The 12348-nt window shown below is 44.3% G+C and overlaps 1 protein-coding gene across 2 annotated transcripts in view; it reads right to left on the reverse strand.

Moving 5' to 3' along the window:
• The window catches only part of RNF150 (ring finger protein 150), a 244096-nt gene that overhangs the window by 40523 nt on the left and 191225 nt on the right, over nt 1-12348 (reverse strand). For both annotated transcript variants that reach the window (XM_067035574.1, XM_059067523.2), the window contains exon 6: nt 10447-10657. In XM_067035574.1, the coding sequence (XP_066891675.1) occupies nt 10447-10657 (211 nt within the window). The remainder of the gene's footprint in view (nt 1-10446; nt 10658-12348) is intronic.

The following is a 12348-nucleotide window of genomic DNA, read 5'->3' on the forward strand; positions in this document are numbered from 1 at the left end:
ATAAGAGACTGGGAAGACACTGCAGTCTCAGAGCGACCCTCTAGAGTCTCAGAGGACACGGCAGTGGGGAGAGAGCTGAGGACACAGCTCCTTCCTAGGGTGGCTTCGTGGTGCTGGAAGGAGAGGGGTATCAGGAAGGGCTTTAAGTGAGGATGCAAGGTCTTAATTGAGCCTTTCCTGGTGAGACTCGGAAGGACACCAAGAGAGGGAGTCTAATGATGGAACTGGAAAGGATCTTAGAAATCAACTGCTGATACAAGTGTCTCATTCGATAACTGACGAACTGAAAATACAGAGAGGGTGAGTGACTTGCCCAAGGTCACACAGCTAACTGGAGGCCAAATCACACCTAAGGCGCCACTTTTTTGTTTCTGGCTAGTGGTGTTTCCAGTATACCATCTTACCTCATGTAGCTCCAGTGATGTTCTGATAATCACATTTTGTTTTTCTTATTATTCTGAACCACCGAATTTCATTTCTGAAATATTTTGACTTATGGAACCCTGACTCTCTGAATTTTCAGAGCCAATTCTTATGTCAGCCAAAGGACATTTTCAGCTGTTCCCTGCTATCTTAATCTCCAAATGATGGCCCTTCCCCCGCCTCCTCACCCCATGAGCTTTAGATGGATGCTATTCCAACACTGAAAAAGGGCTGACCTGCCAGTGATGTTTCTTGCCGTCAGCTGCCACCTCCCTGCTGAGACCCACGCTCGGTGTGTCAATATCTGGCAAAATGCAGGTCTGCTCAACAGCCCTTTCCCTAGCCCACTTTTGGAATGCTTACCAAAAGCGAGACAGCATTGGGAAGAATCAATCAAACTGGAGATGGTGCTATCAGTGCGTGACTCAGGACATCTGAGACAATCTCCCACAATGGATGGATTTTTGTCTGCTTGGCTGGGTCGCTTCATTTCAGGAGGACAAGTTTCTTCCGAGTGGATGGCGTGGTGTCATGCCCAGGCTGAGTGCTCCCAGTGGCAATCTATCTGCGGTCTAAACTGATGTGCGTCTGCAGATACTCAACACTCCCTTGTCAAAGGCACCAGACACACAGGACAGGAAAACCCTGGAAGTCTGGCCCCGAGTGAGCTTTCTGAGATTGGTGAGTGCTTTTAATTGAGGAGGAATGCTATCGCAAAAAAAAATCCAGTGGCTTGTGGATTGACTGGTTGCCCTCTGGGACAGTTGACGATGAAGGCAAGTGCTTATCACAAAGACCTTTGCTCTTCAGAACAGCTGTTCCTCTCCTGAAGCCATCGTCGAGCTGGTGAGCTGGAAGGCTCAGAAACAAGGCGGGTATGTGACTGAAGGGACCTGGCACATGACGAGCTACGGAGACGATTGTGGGGAAGCAGTATCACCATCTTCAAACACTTGGAAGTAATTCACCGTGGCTGAAATATTTCCTGAAGGACGCACGACAGTGGAATCTAAAATCTTAATTGGTTGGCTGATTCTGTTGTCTGCCACGATGGAAGAAGTTCACAAATCAAAGCAATCATCTTTCCAGGGCTAATGCGAATCTTATGGGCACCAAGGGAGATCATTCCTGTTGCTAGTTCCAGCCAGCATATTTATCCAGAGGGGAGCTACTTTGCCGGTTCAGGCTTTGATGCAAGTCAAAAAAGCAGGTGTGGCTACTCACTCTTTTCCTTTCTTATACAGGCTGGAATGCTTTCTGTAGAGGTGTTTATTTCTGGATGCACCGGTATATTTTGCAGTCACATTAAAACCTGGAGATTGCTGCTTTGCAAATGTAAAGGAACATTTGGAACAGAAATGGGATGTTCATGCCAACCCTCTCTTTTTCTCTCAGTTGTTTTGACCCAGAGGTTCAGACTCAGGTTCCCTGGAAAAGCCCTGAATACACACACACACACACACTCACTCTCTCTCTCTCTCTCTCTCTCTCTCTCTCTCTCTCTCTCTCTCGCTCTCTCGCTCTCTCGCTCTCTCGCTCTCTCTCGCTCTCTCTCGCGCGCGCTCTCTCTCTCTCTCTCTCTCTCTCTCTCTCTCTCGTGTTCATATTCAGCTTGCGACTGGAGCAAGGCTAGTGGCAATTTAAAACCTTTGAATATAGATACGCTGAATGCTTCCTCAATGGCTCCCTAACTAATAAACACAGACCTTAAAAAAAAAAAAGAACGGGGCTTCCCTGGTGGCGCGGTGGTTGAGAGTCCGCCTGCCGATGCAGGGGACGCGGGTTGGTGCCCCGGTCCGGGAAGATCCCACGTGCCGCGGAGCGGCTGGGCCCGTGAGCCATGGCCGCTGCGCCTGCGCGTCCGGAGCCTGTGCTCCGCAACGGGAGAGGCCACAGCGGTGAGAGGCCCGCGTACTGCAAAGAACGGATGTCATTTCTGGCCTAATTTTAAGAGACTGTGTTTTTAGGAATGAAGACTCGCCAGAGATGTTCCTATTGAGTTCCTCAAAGAAAAGAAAGCGGGTCACTCCAGAAACTGCTATACACAAGTCTCTGAATGAACTCTTCGGAAGTTTTTTCCGTAATTAGTGTCTAGTCTGTGTCCCTGGAGAGCTCCTGGTGATCGCAACGAATGACTTTTTGATGAAAATGACTATTCCTTTTTTTTTTTTTTTTTTTTTGCTGGGCTGCAGTTTCAGCTGTGCTTTAACAATTAGTTTTGTCTCATGAGTGCATTTTGAAGAGTGAGAGCATATATATGTATTTTTTCCTCCAAAAAGGTTGACTTGTCTCTAGGGTCTCTGAAAAGGGACCGTAGTTTAGTTGCCATATCGGCTAGGAAGGTGTCCTCTGGTGAAGCCCATCAAGACATCCATGAACGAATCCTTTTTCATTCATGGGACTCTTCCTGCCTCAGTTTCTCCTGAAGAGCTATGGGCAGCAAAGAAGTCTGAGATGGCCTCTCCCATCTCCCCCCAACCCTGTGCCCGACACCCCACTGCTGGGTAGAGCGGATGTGAAGGGTACCTGTTCTATGATTCTGGACCCCATTACCCACTTAATGACAATAACAAGGGGAGAGAGGGAGGGGAAGGTGGGGAAATTGGAAAGGAGCTTGTCTGTGGAGAGAGTATTGTCACGCTGAATCCCATTCCTCTAGAAGAAGGGGTGGGGAAGGGCTATCTCCCAACCCCAAGCCCAGGGAGGGGTTCCTGCAAGGGGAACCCCTCCCCCTCCATCACCAAGGAGATTCTGAACTACGCCCCCTGTAGGTGGGACTCAGAGAGAGGCGACTCGGGCCTTAGAAAAGCTAAAGCAGGCTGTGGACTCAGGTGTCCCGGCTGCCTGGAGTCTGAAGGGAGGCGGCCGATGGCCCGCGTGGGGTCAGAGGCTGGAAACAGCTGCTGTACCGGAGAGGGGTGTCAGGGCAGGTGATGTGTGAGGGTCCCAGAGGCGGCCGCGTGGGGAGCGAGCAAGACTGGGCTCCCCCTGTCCACAAAGACCTCCCGGGGTGGTAAGAGCGCCTCGGCAGATAGCGTGAAGGCTGCAGGAGGCCCCGAGAGTAAGCAAGGGAGGCCCATCTGTCCTGAGTGATGGGGATTACGAGAGAGAAGGGCTCTGCAGAGAAAAAGAAAATTCTTCTGTCGGTGTTTGGAACCTAAAGGGATTCTTGGAACTGTCCGTTCCCTAAGAGGGAGCAGACAATTCCTGCTGCAAGTGTCATCCCCAGGCAGGGGGCTGTTACACCCACTCTAGGCAGTCCAGGCAGAGCAGCAGAGAGCAAGATGCATTTTACACACATCACAGATCATGTTGGCTCAACACATGAAACACAGGATACTCCCCGAAAGGTTCAGGGTGGATAGGAAGTGTCCCAGAGGAAACCTACACCACGTTTCAATTCAACCGGCCGAGTTTGAGCCTATTAGCCTACATAACAATTCACGGGTACTGCTTCCTTCTGTGACGTCTGAAGACCGGGTCTCCTGGCCAAACACATTATGCCACGTGCTCCTCAGAACGTACTGGGGCGGATCTGGGACGCCTTGACTCTGCCCACCTGCCCCCTTTCTAGGTCCCTCCACTCTCCACCCCACGGGCTGACTGCTGGTTCCTTCCAGTTTGAGGTGGAAGGAGCAGCAAGGGGGTAACAATCTAGACGCGGCACTAGAGGACTTGTGGGGTGACTCAATAAAGGAAACGGGTGGTGGTGGGTTCAGTGACTTTCCTTGGAAAACAAAGGGAAGGTTTCAGACCCTCTTGAGAAGGTGTGGAGTGGCGCGGGATGTTTTGGGGGAAGGAGTGACAGAGTCTTCTCCTTTTGTGTCTTTCTCTAGCTCCTGTCTGGAGTTTCCAAACACACCGGGCTGTTTGTTCAGCTGTGTTTTCCTTTGGTCCCAAGAAATTTCTTTCCCTGCTGAAGCCAATCCAACCAGCTGCAGCCGGCGCTTGGGGAGTCAGAAGGCAGAGGATGGTTTTGGTGCAATTGGGTGGACAGATGAAGTTGGGTGAGTGACATCAGGGCAGGCGTACAAATGACCCCTTGCACCAACGTGGAGGAGAAACACCGTGATCTGGGGCTGCCGTGTGAGGTTATAAAAGCCTCAGAATGTCAGAAACATTAAAGATATGCATACGAGAACGAGAACGTCTTTCTCCCAAATGTCAGACTGCCTACCAGTTTGCATTTCCTTTCCTTTGTCAACGTTTTTCTTTTTTTCTTTTCTTGGGAGCTGAAGATGATCCTTTAATGCCAGATTTTTCCATCTTTACTCTAAGGGCAATCTGTTCCATGCTGTTTCCCCTTGAGTGCTGAAATGACTTTTACGTGCATTTGATCGACTATACAGCAAGACTGTTTGCCAGGAAAGGAAAACGGAGGTAGGGATGAGAATGCAAGCTGAAACTAAACACAGTTTTGGTCTTTCAGAGATTTAGAAAAATGGAGGAAAAGAGGAAAAAAATGAAATGAGAACCGTATGCGTTTTCTCCCCTTTTTCATCTTCTGAGCATAGCTATGCACGGCGTCGTTGAGCCAGCTAGCTGCTCCTTCAAATTCCAGCTCCACCTGTCACTAGCTTATGACCTCAGCTCAGTTACTTTAATCTCTCAGTGCTGCTGTTTCTGCATCAGGAAAATGAAGTTAAAAATAACATTTACCTCATAGGGTTGCTGTGAGCTAATACATGTAAACAACATAAAAGGGTGCCTGGTACAGAGTTGGTGTTATGTATTTGTTACCTACTGTTACTTCTTCATTTTCTAGTAATTTCCTGGATCTGCAGAGATGTGAGAGAGGAAAGGATAAGGTAGAAAAACCTCAGGTCCAACCTCCAGTGGGTTATTTGTGATTTGTAACAATATCATATCCCAACTATACTTCTTTCACCATCTGCATTTTTTTCAATAGCATTAGAGAAACGGTTACAATAACATTGATAAGAACTTGAATCTTTTCGCTCATTTATTCATGCATCCGTGTTTGTTCATTTATTAATTATTTATTTGAGTTAGGGCACTAGGCAATGTACAAACCTGTACAGAGGAAAGAATTTTCCCCTTAAGGAATCTACAGCCATTTAGTTAGTGGTATAAACCATTAACATCTAATCAGAATGACTGTGCTTGGAATATTCTGTGAAATTGCAATAAATAAAGCTAATCAGAAATAAAATAGCATATAATATCACCTTTATGTGGAATCTAGAAAAAACGACACAAGTGAACTTATCTACAAAACAGAAATAGACTCACAGACATAGAAAACAAACTTATGGTTACAGAAGGGGAAGGGGGTAGGGATAAACTGGGAATTTGGGATTAACATATACACACTACTATATATAAAGTAGACAAACAATGAGGACCTACTGTAAAGCACAGGGAACTATATTCAATACCTTGTAATAACCTATAATGGAAAAGAATCTGAAGAATATATATATGTATATATATATGTATGGCGAGCTGCGTCTGACCAGCAGAATAACAGTCGCCACACGCTAGATTCTTCTCGTATCACACTTTATTGGAGCACAGCTTGGTTAAGGAAAGATGGAAGGAAGACCCCGCAGCCTTAGCGGCAGCTGCCTATATAAGATTCGGGGTACTATGTAAGTCTCTGACTGGTTCATATCGAAAGCATAGCTACACGTCGCCTTCGGACTGGTTACTGCTCTAAAACCTTGTTAACATATCTCAACGCATGCGCACTGGCTACAAGATGGATGACTCAACTTTTTCTACCCTGCTTTGCGGCAACGCTTTGCCGCGCCCCACATATATGTATAGGTTTATACATATATATAAAACTGAATCACTTTGCCGTACACCTGAGACATTGTAAATCAACTATACTTCATTAAAAATGAAATAAATGGCCTAGGAAAAGTATTTTGTGAGAAAAATTCAGTTTCTGTATTAAGAGACTGATGTCTTTAGCCATATTGATATATAGTATCAGTCTTCAAACTATAGATGTGGTCTCATGCCTCGTCTCTTCATCTTTACCAAGACCTTCCTTTGAAATTACCTGGCATTCTTCCTTCTGTTGTGAACAGAAGCTCACTGTTGAAACTTAGGTCAAACACTTTTATCTCAAGTCATTCTGTGAACATCTACTGAATGCCTGCTATGAACCTGAACACTCTGAGTCTATTTTAGCCAAAACTGTCTGGGATTATGAATTATATGGATACAGACTTTAATTTCCTATTTCATTTTTGGTTGTGTTTTAACCCATAAACGACGCCTTTTCATTTGTCATCTGGGCTTTACTAAGATGGATGAAGTACATAGCCACTTTTCAAAATAAGGAATCTAACAGAAAATCAAACAATCATTTCATTGCAAGAAATAGGATCCATTTTTGATTTGGTTCTTTTTATGGGCTCAAAAAAGGCTCATGTCTTAAATGTTTTTGAACTGCTAGCAAAATCTTATGAGGCCTTCCAATATACTTCACTTAGACCACTAATGGTGATATGCCTGATGGTAACTCAAGATGTCCAATAAATGGAAAAATTATGGGGCAATCTTGTATTCTGAAAAGAGAACTTACTGTCAGATCTGAGTAAGCCACTTATTCCTCTGGGTCACAATTTTCATATGGTGAAAATCAAAAGTTTATCATGGTAACGATTAAATGACCTTTAAGGGTTTTGATTTGTTTTGTTTTTAAGGTTCTTATATCCCTAAATTACTAGGATTCTAAATCTGTGTTTGGGCTTCCCTTGTGGCACAGTGGTTGAGAATCCGCCTGCCGATGCAGGAGATACGGGTTCGTGCCCCGGTCCGGGAAGATCCCACGTGCCGCGGAGCAACTAAGCCCGTGAGCCATGGCCGCTAGGCCTGCGCGTCCGGAGCCTGTGCTCCTCAACGGGAGAGGCCACAACAGTGAGAGGCCCGCATACCGCAAAAAAATAAAGAAATAAAAATCTGTGTTCTCCAATATGGTAGCCACTGGCCACACGTGCTTCTGAGTACTTGAAATGGGGCTAGTCTAAACTGAGATGTGCTTTAAGCCTAAAATACACACCAGGTTTTGAAGAGTTAGTATAAAAAAAGAATAAAATATTTTGGATATATTGGGTTAAATAAAAATATTATTAAAATGAACTTGACCAACTTATTATTTTAGTGTGGCTATTGAGAATTAAAAATTGCTTTTGTGGCTTGCATTATATTAATACTAGACAGTACCCCTCTAGACCTTCAAAACAAATGGATCAAAATCTCTCTTTAAGGACTTTTTAATGTTTAATGGCCAATGTTTCAATACTGAGGTCCTCATGCCTCTAAAAGTCAAGTTAAAACTCATACCTACCAAAAACTAATAAACCCTACATGGGTGGATATTTACCACCAAGTTCCTCTCGAAATTACTCTCTGTCAGAGGTCCTGTGAAAGTTCTATGGTTACAATACTGAATGTTCACCCCCATGGTTATTGTCTCAACTATATCAAAAGATTATCAGCAAAGGAGGCAAGAATATACAATGGAGAAAATACAGCCTCTTCAATAAGTGGTGCTGGGAAAACTGGACAGCTACATATAAAAGAAGGAAATTAATAACATACACAAAAATAAATTCAAAGTGGATTAAAGACCTAAATATAAGGTCAAATACTATACAACTCTTAGAGGAAAACATAGGCAGAACACTCTATGACATGAATCACAGCAAGATCCTTTCTGACCCACCTCCTAGAGAAATGGAAATAAAAACAAAAATAAACAAATGGGACCTAATGAAACTTAAAAGCTTTTGCACAGCAAAGGAAAACATAAACAAGACAAAAAGACAACCCTCAGAATGAGAAAAAATATTTGCAAATGAAGCAACTGACAAAGGATTAATCTCCAAAATTTACAAGCAGCTTATGCAGCTCAATATCAAAAAAACAACCCAATCCAAAAATGGGCAGAAGACCTAAATAGACATTTCTCCAAAGAAGATATACAGATTGCCAACAAACACATGAAAGGATGCTCAACATCACTAATCATTAGGGAAATGCAAATCAAAACTACAATGAGGTATCACCTCACACCAGCCAGAATGGCCATCATCAAAAAATCTACAAACAATAAATGCTAGAGAGGGTGTGGAGAAAAGGGAACCCTCTTACACTGTTGGTGGGAATGTAAATTGATACAGCCACTATGGAGAACAGTATGGAGGTTCCTTAAAAAACTAAAAATAGAACTACCATATGACCCAGCAATCCCACTACTGGGCATATACCCTGAGAAAACCATAATTCAAAAAGAGTCATGTACCACAATGTTCACTGCAGCACTATTTACTATAGCCAGGACATGGAAGCAACTTAAGTGTCCGTCAACAGATGAATGGATAAAGAAGATGTAGCACATATACACAATGGAATATTACTCAGCCATAAAAAGAAACAAAATTGAGTTATTTGTAGTGAGGTGGATGGACTTAGAGTCTGTCATACAGAGTGAAGTAAGTCAGAAAGAGAAAAACAAATACCGTACGCTAACACATATATATAGAATCTAAAAAAAAAGAATGGTTCTGAAGAACCCAGGGGCAGGACAGGAATAAAGACACAGATGTAGAGAATGGACTTGAGGACACGGGAAGGGGGAAGGGTAAGCTGGGACAAAGTGAGAAAGTGACATGGACATATATACACTACCAAGTGTAAAATAGATAGCTAGTGGGAAGCAGCCACATAGCGCAGAGAGATCAGCTGGGTGCTTTGTGACCACCTAGAGGGTGGGAGAGAGACTCAAGAGGGAGGAGATATGGGGATATATGTATACATATAGCTGATTCATTTTGTTATAAAGCAGAAACTATCATCACACCATTGTAAAGCAATTATACACCAATAAAAATGTTAAAAAAAAAAAAGATTATCAGCAAATACACCAAAATGTTAAGAGTGATTATTTCTGGATATTGGGGTACTGAGTGATTTTTGCATTCTTTTTTTATTCTCTTCTTCATTTTTCAGTCTTTCAACGACAAGGACTGTTACGTTTCTTCATCAGAAAAATGCGTCTTTAAATTTTAGCGTGAATGATTTTCTGAACTGCATAAACATCACGAATATGTAAAAAAGAGGCCAACTTAAAAGGAAATATCCCAACATGCTTTCATCTGCTCTGCTCTGCTTCCAAATTTTCTATAGTGAATAGGTTACTTCCATCAAGGGAAAAAACACACCTCCTTTAAAACCTGCAACATTCACCCACCCTTTTAACCTTAAACCTAAGTTAATTTGCATGCTGATTTTCTTAGAACTCCTTTTATCTCTGCTGTATTAGACGGTAGAGTAAATACTTTAGGTTTGAGCTTCAACCGTATGCTAACAGAGCTATTTTAATATTTTTATAACTACCCTCAACCAGAACAGCATTTAGTTTGAGTCTATGCAGGAGATGCGGAAGAAACCCTAAAGATATTTTAATACGTCACTATGCATAGGGGTTTAGGTTGTCCTGCAAGAATGCCCATCTAAAGGGGTTCCACTTGCATCTGAGTCCTGCAGCAACGGGGTGGGGGGGAGAACCCTCCTGCATGCTGTCCAGACCAGCTCAGACAGCCACCCACACACTCGGGAGGGCTCACGCCTGTGTACACACACACACACACACACACACGCACACACACATGAGTGAGTGGGTTACGCCCTATCCCAGTCCCACTGAACATGGCCGGCAGTGGCTCTTCTCACCTGCCTTCCGCTTTCAGAGGCCAGCGCCACCACCCGGCCTGGCTTTTGGGTATCATGGGGGTGGGTGTGTGCTGTGCTGTGGCATCGGCGTGTGTAGGTGGGTGACACACACAGCTACTAGCACTGTTGTCTGCCCTGCTGGCTCTGGAGTAAGCTGGGCTTCTCAAGGCCCGTCAGATACGATTGTTTAGCCTAGCAACGTTCTATTCATTTAATTTTTCTTTCTTCTGGAGGAAAAGTGCCTTTTTCCAATTCCCACGAGGCAACAGCCTTTTGGAATATGGTATTGGCATGTGGCACGGCAGAACTTACTGTTGGTGGTGAAGATGATTTCTCCCTCCTGCGGGGCGGAATCTGTATCCTGGACCACCTGCAAGGCTCCCACGGTCCGGACAGCAGGGTCCAAAGTGACCGAGCTTTCATTTACAGTTGTGTCGCTTGCGCCGGTGATCTGGTTGGTTGACGGACCTCCCAGAGATCCCTCGAAGTCAGTGGGCAAGCCGTCCATGCAGTCGGCATTGGGCTGACAGGAGCAGAAAAGGACCTATCTTAGTGTATATCATCAAGTTAGAGATGAGATGTCTGTCTACAGCCTAAATATTTTGTCCTGATGGAAAACCAAGTTCTTTACTGTTTGCTTCCTGTACCACTTTATTTAAAGACATTCCACATATAGTTCCTGTAATTAACATGAACACATCTTCCAAAATTTTCTTTCCAAAGGTTCCGTTTAGATCTACAGACAAGGTTTTAATTCCAGGAGTAGCACTAGTCATACATGAATAGAATTACATAGGGAGAAGAATATGATACTTATTTATAATGATAGCTCTTCCTTATCTATAGTGTTTACTTCTGGTATAAGGAAGTAGCTGACAGCCTGATAATTAGCCCCAAAGACCCGTGTGTTGTTTACGAATAGACCGATGGCATGAGAGGGGAGACAGAATCTGACTCGTGAATTGTGCATCAGAGATACGCACATATACATAAACAAACGCACACACAAACACAAGAGCACAGGGTGAGGGGGTGCTGTTACATACAAGCCAAAAAACCAGCTGCAGAGCAAAGCCCTATTTACATAACATTCAACTGATCGTACATTTGTCCAATCTTCTAAGCTAAAATCTTAGAATCATAAAACTAGGGTGAGACCAGCTACTTTAATTACCCACTCACTACAGGACTCTCCCTCCCAATATTCCACACGGCTCCACTTGAAAAACGTAGAGACGGGGGTCTCTGTGCCTCGCAAGGCAGCCTGTGTCAGCCAGCTTCTCTTAGCGGGCAGCGGGGCAGTTCTACTCTTTGGTCTCAGTTCTGCTGGCTGAAGTGGTGTTGAATATATTGATATCTCTTCCACAAACAGCTTTTAAAAAATGATTTTCGGTTGTTCTGCCTCTGCAGATGAGGGTGGGCAGGCTTAGCTGAGGAGAATCCTAGGCTGACACTGTTGGAATTAACACCACAATGACTCGATTGTGTGCAAAGTTCACTGAAAGAGAAAATCTACCACTCATGGGCTCACGGGGAGCACAAGCCAGAAATCCAAACTGCTGGACTCTTGTCCTGGATTTCCACTCTCAAACCAAGTCTCGCGAGCCCCACACCTGTGTTTCCGATGGTCAGCTGGAAATCTCCACCATCCCACAAAACCCTCAGATTCAGCTCATTCCCTTTCCCCCCTATTCTCTCTGTTGTGCCGTCTCCATCTCTATTGGCAGTGGGCCAATTCCTTGAAATTCGAGTTGTCAGAAGTCAACTCATCGAATGACCGATCCGCCAAATTTACTGACTGAGATTAACTGAACGTGAGCGGGTATGTTCTGAACGTTTCTTACCCCATTACCAGTTCCCAATCTCCCTCTAGTTTCTTCCCCGGTATACTTCGTTCTCCACTTTTTCACCAGAGCACTCTTTTTCTTTTTAAAAAAGCACAGGTATGATTCTTTTTCTTTTTTTCCTCCTAAAGAATGAATTACAAAGCTCCTTCGTATAGCAAAACAGGCACCGTACAGTCTGGCCCAAGCCTTCTTTTCTGGCCCTACCTTCAGCCTTTGGAAACACGCAGAATAAACCGTATATTTCCTATTTCAGAACCTTAGCATATGCTGCTCTTCCACTCGGGATGACAGTTGCCCAAATCATCATCCCTTTCCCCTCTCCCATCCCAAGGTCTCAAACTAACCCTGGTGAACTCCTAATCATCCC

Source organism: Kogia breviceps, chromosome 6 (assembly GCF_026419965.1).
Source record: "Kogia breviceps isolate mKogBre1 chromosome 6, mKogBre1 haplotype 1, whole genome shotgun sequence".
In the NCBI taxonomy this organism is placed as follows: Eukaryota; Metazoa; Chordata; class Mammalia; order Artiodactyla; family Physeteridae; genus Kogia; species Kogia breviceps.